Source organism: Macaca thibetana, chromosome 19, assembly GCF_024542745.1.
Source record: "Macaca thibetana thibetana isolate TM-01 chromosome 19, ASM2454274v1, whole genome shotgun sequence".
In the NCBI taxonomy this organism is placed as follows: Eukaryota; Metazoa; Chordata; class Mammalia; order Primates; family Cercopithecidae; genus Macaca; species Macaca thibetana.
Genome location: NC_065596.1, coordinates 33,014,744 through 33,028,027, shown reverse-complemented (window position 1 = coordinate 33,028,027; position 13,284 = coordinate 33,014,744). Strand labels below are relative to the sequence as shown.

The window sequence follows — 13,284 nt, the reverse complement described above, 5'->3', positions numbered from 1 at the left end:
CAGGCTGGAGTGCAGTGGCCGGATCTCAGCTCACTGCAAGCTCCGCCTCCCGGGTTCGGGCCATTCTCCTGTCTCAGCCTCCTGAGTAGCTGGGACTACAGGCGCCCGCCACCTCGCCCGGCTAGTTTTTTGTATTTTTTATTAGAGACGGGGTTTCACCGTGTTAGCCAGGATGGTCTCGATCTCCTGACCTAGTGATCCGCCCGTCTCGGCCTCCCAAAGTGCTGGGATTACAGGCTTGAGCCACCGCGCCCCGCCGGAAGTCATCTATTAATGGGCACAAAGTATGTGGTAAATTCTAGAAAAGGAGACCAACAAGGGGAAATCTTTTCTCCCTGATTTTATACTATATTTTTAGGTAATTGAGTGAGTTACTGTGTTCCTGACTCGAAAAATCTTACTAATTAGAATGGAAAGTTCATACACAGACATGAATGATACAAGGTGTTTTATTCCATCATTATTTTAAGAATATGAAATCAGGCCGGGCGCGGTGGCTCAAGCCTGTAATCCCAGCACTTTGGGAGGCCGAGGCGGGTGGATCACGAGGTCAGGAGATCGAGACTATCCTGGCTAACATGGTGAAACCCCGTCTCTACTAAAAATACAAAAAACTAGCCGGGCGTGGTGGCGGGCGCCTGTAGTCTCAGCTACTTGGGAGGCTGAGGCGGGAGAATGGCGTGAACCCGGGAGGCGGAGCTTGCAGTGAGCCGAGATCATGCCACTGCACTCCAGCCTGGGAGACACAGCGAGACTCCATCTCAAAAAAAAAAAAAAAAAAAAAAAAAAAAGAATATGAAATCAACCTAAATAATAACTAGAGATTTTTTTTTTTTTTTTTTTTTTTTTTGAGGCAGAATCTCTGTTGCCCAGGCTGGAGTGCAGTGGTGCGATCTTGGCTCACTGCAACTTCTGCCTCCCGGGTTCATGCCATTCTCCTGCCTCAGCCTCCCAAGTAGCTGGGACTACAGGCACTTGCCACCATGCCCGGCTAATTTTTTTTTTTTTTCTGTATTTAGTAGAGACAGGGTTTCACTCTATTAGCCAGGATGGTCTCGATCTCCTGACCTTGTGATCCTCCCGCCTCGGCCTCCCAAGGAGCTGGGATTACAGGCGTGAGCCACCACACCTGGCCCGCTAGAGTTTCTTTAAACCATTGTTAGCACACTAAGCTCTTGGAGATTGTGGTGTTACTGTGGAGAGGCTTGTGAAACAGGTGTTTTCGGTAAAAATAGTTACAGTTGGGGCCGCCATGTTGCAGCAGGATAGTTATGATGACACTGAAGATGTTTCACTGTTTGATGCAGAAGAGGAAACGACTAATAGACCAAGAAAATCCAAAATCAGACATCCAGTAGCAGCATTTTTCCACTTGTTCTTTCGAGTCAGTGCAATGGTCGTCTGTCTGCTCTGTGAGTTGCTCAGCAGCAGCTTTATTACCTGTATGGTGACAATTATCTTGTCGTGTGACTTTTGGGCAGTGAAGAATGTCGCAGGTAGACTCATGGTTGGCCTACGTTGTTGGAATCACATTGCTGAAGATGGAAAGAGCCATTGGGTATTTCAATCTAGAAAGGAGTCCTCTCAAGAGACTAAAACTGTGTCAGAGGCTGAATCGAGAATCTTTTGGTTGGGACTTATTGCCTGTCCAGTGCTGTGGGTGATATTTGCCTTTAGTGCACTCTTCTCCTTCAGAGTAGAGTGGTTGGCGGTGGTTATCATGGGTGTGGTGCTACAAGGTGCCAACCTGTATGGTTACATCGGGTGTAAGGTGGGCAGCAGAAAGAATTTAACCAGCATGGCTACTTCACATTTTGGAAAGCAGTTCTTACGACAAAACACTGGAGATGATCAGCCTTCCTGAATAGAGAAAACTTACATGCTTTGTTACATTGGGGAACAACTGAAGAGATTCTTGACTCTGAACCTTTTAGAGCTTAGTCCATGTTGCAATGAGGAGTGTTGGCTTTGTTTTTCCACTTAAAAACTTTATTTATAAAAAGGAAAAGTAGTTTTCATATTAAGTTTTTATTTGCTTTCCAGCATTTGGGGCTAGAAAGTATATGCTGGCACTAGAAACATTGTCAGGATTTATTCTGTGGTGTAGGTGTGCATGTGTTCCATAGGTATGCACACAGCTGTGTAATATCAGTATATCCCAAGTTAATGAAAGTGGTCATTTACATAGGTAATGGAGACCTTTGCATTTTGATCCATAAAACATAGGAAGATGTTCTTAGTCTGTCTCAAAGTTCTATGTGTTTACATATTATTTCTGTAGACTATTTTCAGGAGCAAATTTTGCTTCCATGGTAAGAGTGAGCACTTTGGCTTATGTATGAGTTAGAAATTATTGTTAGTTTTTAATATGTACTTCATGGGGGAAATTTCTTAAACATATGCAAACAAGTGAAAACGATTAGGGCCAGTGGTATTAACTACTTTCTAAAATCTTATTTTTATTTGGAAGAAGTCGTTTACTGAAGGCCCAGGTAATATAAGTGGAATCATCATCGTTTGTTTAAGGAATACCCAGAGATTGCTGCTGTTCTATTTATTTTACAGAAAGGATAGCTAGATTGAAAGCTCCTCAGTGGACCTTGAGCTAATAGATCTTTTACCACTAAAAGAGCATTATTCTCATATCATAATGAGAATAATCGTTTACATACTTGGCATAATAAATGCCTAAAAGACATTTTATTTTCTGAATCTATTTTTTTTTTCTTGCTATAATGGGGATATTGTAAATTATGCATTTGTATTAATGGTATTTCCTAAAGCATTCTGTGTAACTGTAAACCAATCCAGAAACTATTGTAGGCATTTGTAAATTCTGTTATAGATATTATACACTTTGTTGAAGTCTTAATCAGCAGATTATATTGTGAATATATTTGTACATTGTTAAAATAGTTTTTAAGATTTTTTTTTAATTAAGTGTCTTATTGAAGTGATAACTTTGAAGGTGCAAAACTTTGTATAAAATTCTACTATTGGCCGGGCGCGGTGGCTCAAGCCTGTAATCCCAGCACTTTGGGAGGCCGAGACGGGCGGATCACGAGGTCAGGAGTTCGAGACCATCCTGGCTAACACGGTGAAACCCCGTCTCTACTAAAAAATACAAAAAACTAGCCGGGCGAGGTGGCGGGCGCCTGTAGTCCCGGCTACTCGGGAGGCTGAGGCAGGAGAATGGCGTAAAAATCCGGGAGGCAGAGCTTGCAGTGAGCTGAGATCCGGCCACTGCACTCCAGCCTGGACGACACAGTGAGACTCCGTCTCAAAAAAATAAAATAAAATAAAATAAAATAAAATTCTACTATTTACAAGGGAAAAAAAGTTACAATTTTTCTCAACAATGGGAAAAGTACTTTTGTATCCTAGAGGATTGAGCCATATTCTCATTCCACCTGTTATTATTATTATTGTTGTTGTTGTTTTGAGATGGAGTCTTGCTCTGTCACCCAGGCTGGGGTGCAGTGGCATGATCTCAGCTTACTGCGACCTCCACCTTCCGAGTTCAAGTGATTCTCCTGCCTCAGCCTCCCGAGTACCTGAGATTACAGGCATGTGCCACCACGCCTGTCTAATCTTTTTGTAGTTTTAGTAGACACGGGGTTTCATCATGTTGGCCAGTTTGGTCTCGAATTCCTGACCTCAGGTGATCCTTCTGCCTCAGCGTCCTATAGTGCTGGGATTACAGGCATGAGCCACGGTGCCCAGCCCCACCAATTATTAGTAAATATATACTTTTACACTTAAACATCACATGATGTATATATTTGTTATTTATTTATTTATTTTGAGAGAGTTTCACTCTTGTTGCCCAGTCTGGAGTGCAATGACGTGATCTTTGCTCACCGCAACCTCCACCTTTTGGATTGAAGTGATTCTCCTTCCTTAGCCTCCTGAGTAGCTGGTACTACAGGCAGGTGTCACCATGCCCGGCTAATTTTGTATTTTTAGAAGAGATGAGGTTTCTCCATGTTGGCCAGGCTGGTCTCGAATTCCCAACCTCAGGTGATCCGCCTGCCTTAGGCCTCCCAAAGTGCTGGGATTACAGGCATGAGCCACCACACCTGGCCAATGAATATATTTGTTTTGTGGAAAACTCTAAGCAAAGCTGCATCTGAGGCCATTGGCCATAAAGCATCTCCTTTCCCTGTCACATCCTCCACCCTCTTTCCAACCTCACTGGGGAGCCGCTACTGTCAATTCTGTGCCACGTGTCAGAGCAAGTCTCGTATATGTGTTTTTCTGCATCGTTATGAGACTTCAGAAAAAAATCAGTAAATTTTTAAAAAATTATATTCATTTTTTAACTTTAGGTTTAGCGCTACATGTGAAGGTTTGTTACACAGTTAAACTCGTGTCATTGGGGTTTTGTTGTACAGAGTATTTCGTCACTTTGGCATTAAGCCCTAGTACCCAATAGTTATTTTTTTATTTATTTTTTTGAGACTGAGTTTTGCTCTTCTTGCTCGGACCAGAGTATACTGGCATGATCTCAGCTCATTGCAACTTCCACCTCCCAAGTTCAAGGGATTCTCCTGCTTCGGCCTCCTAAGTAGCTGGGATTACAGGTGCCTGCCACCATGCCTGGCTAATTTTTGTATTTTTAGTAGAGACAGGGTTTCGCCACGTTGGCCAGGCTGGTCTTGAACTCCTGACCTCAGGTGATCCACACACCTGGGCCTCCCAAAGTGCTGGGATTACAGGCATGAGCTACCATGCCCAGCCCCAAACAGTTTTTTTGTTTTTTCTTTTGCGCCTCTCCTTCCTCCCACCCTCCACCCTTAAGCAGACTGCAGTGTCACACTTGTCCGTGTGAAGTGACCACCAAACAGGTTTTGTGTGAGCAAAAAGACTTTATTTCACCTGGGTGCAGGCAGACTGAGTCCGAAAAAGGAGTCAACAAAGGGAGATATAGGGGTGGGGAAGTTTTATGGGACTGGGGTAAGCAGTGGAAAGTTACAGTTAAAGGTGGTTACCTATTATCAGCAGAGAAGGGGGTCACAAGGTGCATGGTGGGAGATCATAAGACTTATTGTCTAGAAGAATGTCTCGAGGTCGATCGATGGATCAGTTGGGGCAAGGCAGAAACAAGTCATCATGGAATGTCATAAGGTTGGTCAGTCAGTTAAGACGGGAGCTGGCTGTTTCACTTTTGTACTTTTTGGTTGCCTCAGGCCATCTGGACATATACATGCAGTCTTGGGCTCAGAGGCCTGACATTCCTCTCTTCTTATATTAATAAGAAAAATAAAACAGTGGTGAAGTGTTAGGGTGGCAAAAATTTTGGGGGGTGGTATGGAGAGATAATGGGTGATGTTTCTCAGGGTTGCTTCAAGCGGGATTAGGGGCTGCATGGGCACCTTAAGGAAAATTTTATGAGTTACAAGGAATAGACATTTAGGCTGTGGGGAGATCTTGGTGCAGAGGATGGTACTGTGGGGTTGTTAAAAGTAGCATTTGTTGTATAAAATGATTGGTGATGGTCTGAATGTGGTTTTGAATGAATTGAGAAATGAAATGGAAGACACAAGGCCTGAATAAGACAAGGAGAAAAACAGGAACCAGGGGACTAAGAATAGGGAGCAGCCAAGACACTCAGAAAGTGTCCAGGTGGGTCCAGAGTAATTATTTGCCTGGTTGGCAAATTTTTGTACTCTATCCTTGAGTTTTTTTATGTTGTCATATACCAGGCCAGACTGATTTAGGTGAAAACAATACTCTTCATTTAAAAATATACGGAGTCCTCCTTTTTCAGCAGTAAGTCGGGGCCTCAGCGATTTTGGAGGACAACTGAGCCCGATCGCAGGGGGTGCCTGCACCCCCGGCGATGGGGCTCCCAGAAGCCAGGGGGGCGGGCCAGGGGTGGCTGAGAGTCGACTTGGCCTGAAGGACTGATAAGTTTGTGATATATCTGTAATGCTAGTAGAAATGTCATTTGAAAGGCTATGGAAGGTCGTGACAGAAGTTGAAACACCTGCCATTCCAGCTCCAAGGGCAATAGTGGAAGCAGAAAGTCCTAACCCTACAAGTAGAGGGATTAGAGGAATAACTTTTTGTCTGGTTGGTGTCATGAGCAGGACAGGAAGTTGTTCAGTCCCATTTGCAAATTGAATTTTGGGAATAAGAAAAATGAGTGTACCTGTCCAATTAGCAGGTAGACACATGTAAGTGGAGGAGCCACAGGAGAAGAGGTCTTGTGCAATGCAAAATTGGAAATACAAAGTGAAAAGATGAGTACTAAAAGAGGTGTCTTGTACCCAGACTCCTAGGGATCCAGCTAGGGCGGCAGCCATCAGAGGTGGTAATGGGGACTGATGGGGTAATTGTATAGAGGGGGAGGTTCGATTTTCATGGTGTTTGAGAAAGTGTCAAGTGTCTATGAGCAACATTTCACTGTTATTTATGGGGCTGGGTATAAGTAAACAAGAAAAGGCCCTGGGAGGAGAGTCTGAAGAGGAAGGGGAAGGTAGCCAAGGATGGAGTGAAATACAGGGTAAATGTTCTCCTAAGCAATAGTAACTGCTAATGTTTTTAAGTTTGCCAGTATTGATAGAGGGCTTATCTGTAATACAGAGCTGGAAGGCCCCAATTGTTTCAGTGATATGTGTAGTTGGGCTTTGGAGATGAAGAGTGAAGGAGCATTGAGAAGGTGAAAGGTTACCCAAGGGAATTCCAGTGGGTCTTTGCCGAGAGATGCATAATGGAGCAGCCACAAGAGTAGCAGCTTGTGTTGTGGGGAGTCCAAATATGAGGGGAGTATCTTCGCAGCAAGATACCGTCCTGCTCCTTCAACATTTATTTTCCAAAGGATATCAGGTATCCCCCTCCAAAGCTCAAATTTCTTCCCCATCCATTACCTACCTTGGCATAATTCTTCATGAAAACACTCATGCTCTCCCTGCCAACTGTGTCCGGCTGATCTCTCAAATCCCAACCCAAGCTTTGCGAAGACTCAAAGGAGGGATTACAGAGTAGAAGGTCATTAATGTTTGGAATAAGGTAGGAAGCAGAGGAGTGGAAAGAAAGTAAATGAGAAAGAGCTTGGCTAAAGTAATGAGGGCTATCCCGGAAACTTTGTGGCAGTACAGCCCAGGTAAGCTGCTGGAACTGATGGGTCTCAGGTTCAGTCCAGGAAAAAGCAAAGAGGGGCTGAGACGAGGTGTGCAGGGGAATAGCGAAAAAAGCATCTTTAAGATCAAGAATATGGCCAGGCGCGGTGGCTCACACCTGTAATCCCAGCACTTTGGGAGGCCGAAATGGGCAGATCACGAGGTCAGGAGATCGAGACCAGCCTGGCTAACACAGTGAAACCCCATCTCTACTAAAAACAAAAATACAAAAAATTAGCCAGGCGTGGTGGCGGGCGCCTGTAGTCACAGCTACTCGTGGAGGCTGAGGCAGGAGAATGGTGGGAACCTGGGAGGCAGAGCTTGCAGTGAGCCAAGATCACGCCACTGCACTCCAGCCTGGGTGACAGAGCCAGACTCTGTCTCAAAAAAAAAAAATCAAGAATGGAATAGTGAGTTGTGGAGGGAGGTATTGAGGACAAAAAGAGTGTACCGGTTGGGCACCACAGGGTGGACAGGCAAAACAATTCGGTTTAAAAGGCACATATCCTGAACCAACCTGTAAGACTTGTCCATTTTTTGGACAGGTAAAATGGGGGAATTGTAAGGAGAGTTTGTAGACTTTAGAAGCTCATGCCGTAGAAGGCGAGTGACAACAGGCTTTAATCCCCTTAAAGCCTGTTGTGGGATGGGATACTGGTGTTGAGCAGGGTAAGGGTGATTAGGTATGGGTGTGTGATTGGTTGCCAGGGAGGGAGTAGAGGTGTCCCATACCTGTGGGTTAATGTCGGGGGAGACAAGAGGAAGACGTGAAGGTAGCTTTGGGTTGGGAAGAAGGGCAGCAATGAGATGTGGCTGTAGTCTGGGAACAGTCAGGGAAGCAGGTAATTTGGTTAAAATGTCTCAGCCTAATAAGGGAACTGGGCAGGTGGGGATAACAAAGGAGTGCATAAAAGAATATTGTTCAAGTTGGCACCAAATTGGGAAGTTTTAAAGGGTCTAGCAGACTGGCCTTCAATACCCACAACAGTTATGGAGGCAAGGGAAACAGGCCCTTGAAAAGAAGGTAATGTGTAGTGAGTAGCCCCTGTATCAATTAAACAGGGGATGGACTTATGCTCCACTGTGACATTTACCCAAAGCTTGGCATCCCTGATGGTCCAGGGGTCTTCCGAGGTGATGGGGGCAGTGTCAGTCTTCAGCTGCTAAGCTGAGCAGATCTGGGAAGGAGTCAAAGAGCACGGGGCCAGAGCTTTAGGGGCTCTAGGAGTGGCTGCTGGGTGAGCTGGGCAGTCTGATTTCCAGTGGGTCCCTGAACAGATGGGACACGGCTTGCGAGGAATCCCTGGCTGCAGGCATTCCTTGGCCCAGTGGCCAGATTTCTGGCACCTGAAGCAGGATCCTGAGGGAGGTGGTCCTGTAGGAATGCCTGACCACTGCACCTTAGGCATTTTGAAGTTCTTGTGTGCTGGAGGTGCAGCTTAGTTTTGTCTCACAGCAGAGGCAAGTAATTGTAACTCAGAAATGCATTGCCACTTGGCTGCCTCCTATTATTCACACCTTGAAGACGAGATTGATTAATTCCTGTTATGGGGTTTGAGGAATGGATTCCAATTTTTGAAGCTTTTTTCTAATGTCAGGAGCTGACTGGTTGATAAAATGCATATTGAGAATGAGATGGCCTTCTGACCCTTCAGGGTCTAGGGCTGTGAAGTGTCTCAGTGTTGCTGCCAGATGAACCATGAACTGGGCTGGGTTTTCATCTTTTCCTTGGGTAGTTTCTTTAAGTTTGTCACTTTGAAATCTGCCTTTTTAAGCACTTCAACTAGGCAGGAAATCATATAATCTCACCTACCTACACCTGGTGAGCCTGTCTGGTATTCCCACTGGGGATCTTCTTGGGCAACTATACTGATGCCTTCTTGAAGGTCTTGCTCATGATGACAGTGGGTGTCAGTGTGGGACTGGGCTAGGGTATAAACTCTATCTCGCTCATCTGGGGAAAGGGTAGAAGTTAGGATGACATTTAAGTCACTCTAGGTTAAGTTGTAGTACTCGGTTAAATACTGGATTTCCTGTATATCTTTAATGGGGTCTGATGAGAAGGGGCCTAAGCACTGATTAATTTGGGAAAGGTCTGATAGAGAAAATGGTACATACACTCTGATGATGCCCTCAGCTCCAGCCACCTCTTGAAGAGGAAATTGTTGGGCAGGTGGGGGAGTATTTGCTGCAGAACGAAATTGTAAGCTAAACTGGGTGTGGGGAGGGGAGGTGACAGCAGGGCTATAAGGTGGGAGAGCAGAGGCTGAGGAAGAATCGGGACTTGATTCAGCCTGCTGAGGAGTGGCCTGGGAAGGGGGAGAGAGGAAAGAGGGGTCTGCAGAAAAGGAGGATTCAGAAGACTCAGCAGCACTTGGGTTTGGGACTGAAGGGACAGGCGGGAGGGAAAGAAGGATTTGGGACTAGTCACATTGGGAGCAGAGGCTAGGGAGGGAGCAAAGTGTAAAAAATGCCTGGACATAAGGCACCTCAGACCATTTGCCCATCTGATGACAAAAATTACTTAGGTCTTGTAGGATGGAGAAATAGAGTGCCATTCTCTGGCCATTTAGAGCCATTATCAAGTTTGTATTGGGGCCAAGCAGTGTTGCAGGAGAAAATAAGATGCTTAGGTTTTAGATCAGGTGGGAGTTGAAGAGGTTTCAAGTTTTTAAGAACACAGGCTTAAGGGGGAAGAAGGAGGAATGGAGGGCAGATGGTTGCCCATAGTAAAAAGATAAGTTTAGAGAAAAGAGGGGTAGAGACACAAGTGGGGGGTGGTACTTGCTGCCCAGAGGCAGTGGTACTTGCCACCAAGGTGGAGGATCAAGGCAGGTGTCCCTGCAGTGATCAAACAAATCTGAAATGTGGGTGAATAATCAGGCAGGCATCCCTGCAGTGATTAAACACCAAGGGAAGACTGTCTTCCCAAGTCCGTGACCAGCGCCGGAGTTTTGGGTTCATGGATAAAACAAGTATCCTCTGTCTCTACCAGAAAAGGAAAGGAACTGAAATTAAGGGAAGGGAGAGACTGAAAGGCAGTGCTGAAATTGAAAGAAGAAAAAGGTTGAGGGATAGTGAGAAAAGTTGGAGAAGAGAGTAAAAAGACCACTTACCCAATTTGAATCCTTGGGCTGGTTTGTCTGAGGACCCGAGGTCGTAGGTGGATCTCCTCATGGAGTGGGGGCCAGGACAGGAGGTCAGTCTCCTGAAGGAGTCCTCCTGTCCTGGGTCTCACCAAATGTCATGCACGTCCGTGTGAAGAGACCACCAAACAGGTTTTGTGTGAGCATCAAGGCTGCTTATTTTACCTGGGTGCAGGCAAGCTGAGTCCAAAAAAGGAGTCAGCAAAGGGAGATAAATGAGAGGCAGTTTTATAGACTGGGGTAAGCAGTGGAAAGTTACAGTTAAAGGTGGTTATCTATTGTCAGCAGAGGAGGGAGTCACAAGGTGTATGGTGCGGAGATCATAAGACTCATTGTCCAGAAGAAGAATGTCATGAGGTTGATCCATCAATCAGTTGGGACAGGACAGAAACAAGTCATAATGGAATGTCATAAGGTTGGTCAATCAGTTAAGACAGGAGCTGACTGTTTCACTTCCTTTGTACTTTTCGGTTGCCTCAGGCCATCTGGATGTATACATGCAGGCTTGAGCTCAGAGGCCTGACGCCCAGTGTCTGTTGTTCTTTGTGTTTTAGTAAATATTTTACTGATATTTGATCCTGCTGGTTGTGAAAATTTACACGTTCTCATGTTAGTAAACATGGCTACCTTCCTCTTTGACACCTGCATGGAAATTGGCTGAATGACATGTGGGTCCTTTGTGACTTTTCTTTGTATAAAGAGTGTCATAGTCACTGCCTCTGTGCTCGCCTGCATTACTGCCAATATCTGAGGATTCCTCCAGGGAAGGCTGTTAAAAGAGTGATTGCTTGTAGGATGGGTAATCTGCTGCTTTCTTAGAACTGAATAGATTCCCCCGTGCCCCCAACTGCCAAAATATCCTTTTCCACCAAGATGAGATTCCTCTTCAATTAAACAAAACTTGCTACTTTATATATATATATACACACACACGTACATATTTTGAAAATCTGGGGAAAATGACAACCCTTTGCATTCAACTCTAGTTTTTTGTGAGTCTGTGTATATTTTATTATTTTGTGGATATACACAAAATGTTTGTTTGTACTTTGAGTAATTTTGTTTTCATGTATTTTGAGATGGGGCCTCACTTTGTTGCCCAGGCCTTCCAAGCAGCTGGAACCATAGATGCCTGCCACCATGCCCAGCTAAATTTTTTTATTATTTTTTGAGATGGAATTTCTGTTGAACAGGCTGGAGTGCAGTGGTGTGATCTTGGATTACTGCAACCTCTGCCTCCCAGGATCAAGCAAGTCTCCTGCCTCCTGTGTAGCTGGGATTACAGGCATGAGCCATTGAGCCCGGCTGACATTTCACTGTGAATATTGTCATCTTTGAAGGCATTACTCATGCTCTATCTCATCTAGATACTGAGTGTCACTTGGTGTGTCAATAAAAATTTCTAACATTTCTTTTTTATTTTCTTTTTGAGACGGAGTCTGTGTTGCCCAGGTTGGAGTGCAACTGTGCGATCTCCGCTCACTGCATCCTCCACCTCCCGGGTTCAAGCAATTCTCCTGCCTCAGCCCCCTGAGTAGCTGGGACTACAGGCATCTACCACTATGTCCAACTAATGCTTGTATTTTTTTTTTTTTTTTTGAGACGGAGTCTCGCTCTGTCGCCCAGACTGGAGTGCAGTGGCCGGATCTCAGCTCACTGCAAGCTCCGCCTCCCGGGTTCACGCCATTCTCCTGTCTCAGCCTCCCGAGTAGCTGGACTACAGGTGCCCGCCACCTTGCCCGGCTAGTTTCTTGTAGTTTTAGTAGAGACGGGGTTTCACTGTGTTCACCAGGATGGTCTCGATCTCCTGACCTCGTGATCCAGCCGTCTCGGCCTCCCAAAGTGCTGGGATTACAGGCTTGAGCCACCGCGCCCGGCCTGCTTGTATTTTTAGTAGAGACAGAGTTTCACCAGATTGTCCAAGCTAGTCTCAAACTTCTGACCTTGTGATCCACCTGCCTCAGCCTCCCAAAGTGTTGGGATTACAAGTGTGAGCCACCGCACCTGACCAAAAGTTTTTAACTTTTCTATAATGGGAACCAGGCATTTATTATTTATTTGAGCGTCTCTTGTGTTCTTCACAAACATAAGAAATTTATACCGAGAGGGTATTATGACCTGCTTAAAAAGTGTAATCAAACACCACTGGGAAGACATCATGTGGTGAAAAATCCCACACTCAGATTTGTCAGAACATTCACTACAATTAAATCCTTGTTGTCACCACTCTCCTCTTCTCACTTCTGTAAAGATAAGAACTCCTCCCATAACCATTTGGTTAAAATGTGTTTTCATTTCAGGGTCTACTGACATTCAGGGATGTGGCCATAGAATTCTCTCAGGAGGAGTGGAAATGCCTGGACCCTGCTCAGAGGACTCTATACAGAAACGTGATGCTGGAGAATTATAGGAACCTGGTCTCCCTGGGTGAGGATAACTGCCCTCCAGAGGTGGGGGTGTGCCCTTGCATATCTTTGTATTTTCTCCAGTTGTCTCCTGGGAGCCCCATCCTTGCTTGACTAAAATGGAAGCTGTATTGATTTCAAAATGAAAAGCTTCATGATGTAGCATCTGGACTTTAACTGTGCCCTTTGTTTAGATGTTCTGCTTTCTTCATGACAGTTCAGTGGGGTTTCCAGAAGTAAAGTAGGCTTAAAACCTTATGGCTGGCAAGGCATGGTGACCCATGCCTGTAATCCGAGCACTTTGGGAGGCCAATGCTTGTGGATCACTTCAGGTTAGGAGTTCGATACCAGTCTCACCAACATGGTGAAATGTCGTGTGGTGGCACACGCCTGTAATCCCAGCTACTAGAAAGGCTGAGGTAAGATTATCACTTGAACCTGGGAGGCAATGGTTGCAGTGAGCTGAGAACACGCCACTGCACTCCAACCCTGGCAACAGAGCGAGACTCTGTCTCAAAAAACAAAAACAAAACCTTATGGCAGACTTTAAAGATATCCAGATTTCTGTTTGCTACTCCTTTGCTTTCAATTCAGTAGTTCTTGGAAGAG

The 13,284-nt window shown here is 45.2% G+C and overlaps 2 protein-coding genes across 10 annotated transcripts in view; both read left to right on the top strand.

The window, feature by feature from the left end:
- LOC126943021 (zinc finger protein 611) overlaps positions 1-13,284 on the top strand; it is a 165,042-nt gene that overhangs the window by 144,115 nt on the left and 7,643 nt on the right. For 3 of the 9 annotated variants that reach the window (XM_050771286.1, XM_050771283.1, XM_050771285.1), the window contains exon 3: positions 12,571-12,697. The exons of 5 other annotated variants lie outside the window; for them this stretch is intronic. In XM_050771286.1, the coding sequence (XP_050627243.1) occupies positions 12,571-12,697 (127 nt within the window). Of the gene's footprint in view, positions 1-12,570; positions 12,721-13,284 lie in introns of all 9 variants that reach the window. One more of the 9 variants, XM_050771291.1, reaches the window with a different exon arrangement.
- Positions 1,118-2,981, top strand: LOC126943068 (Golgi apparatus membrane protein TVP23 homolog B-like). The gene has a single exon (XM_050771423.1). The coding sequence runs from the start codon at positions 1,253-1,255 to the stop codon at positions 1,862-1,864; it is 612 nt and encodes a 203-aa protein (XP_050627380.1). The 5' UTR covers positions 1,118-1,252; the 3' UTR covers positions 1,865-2,981.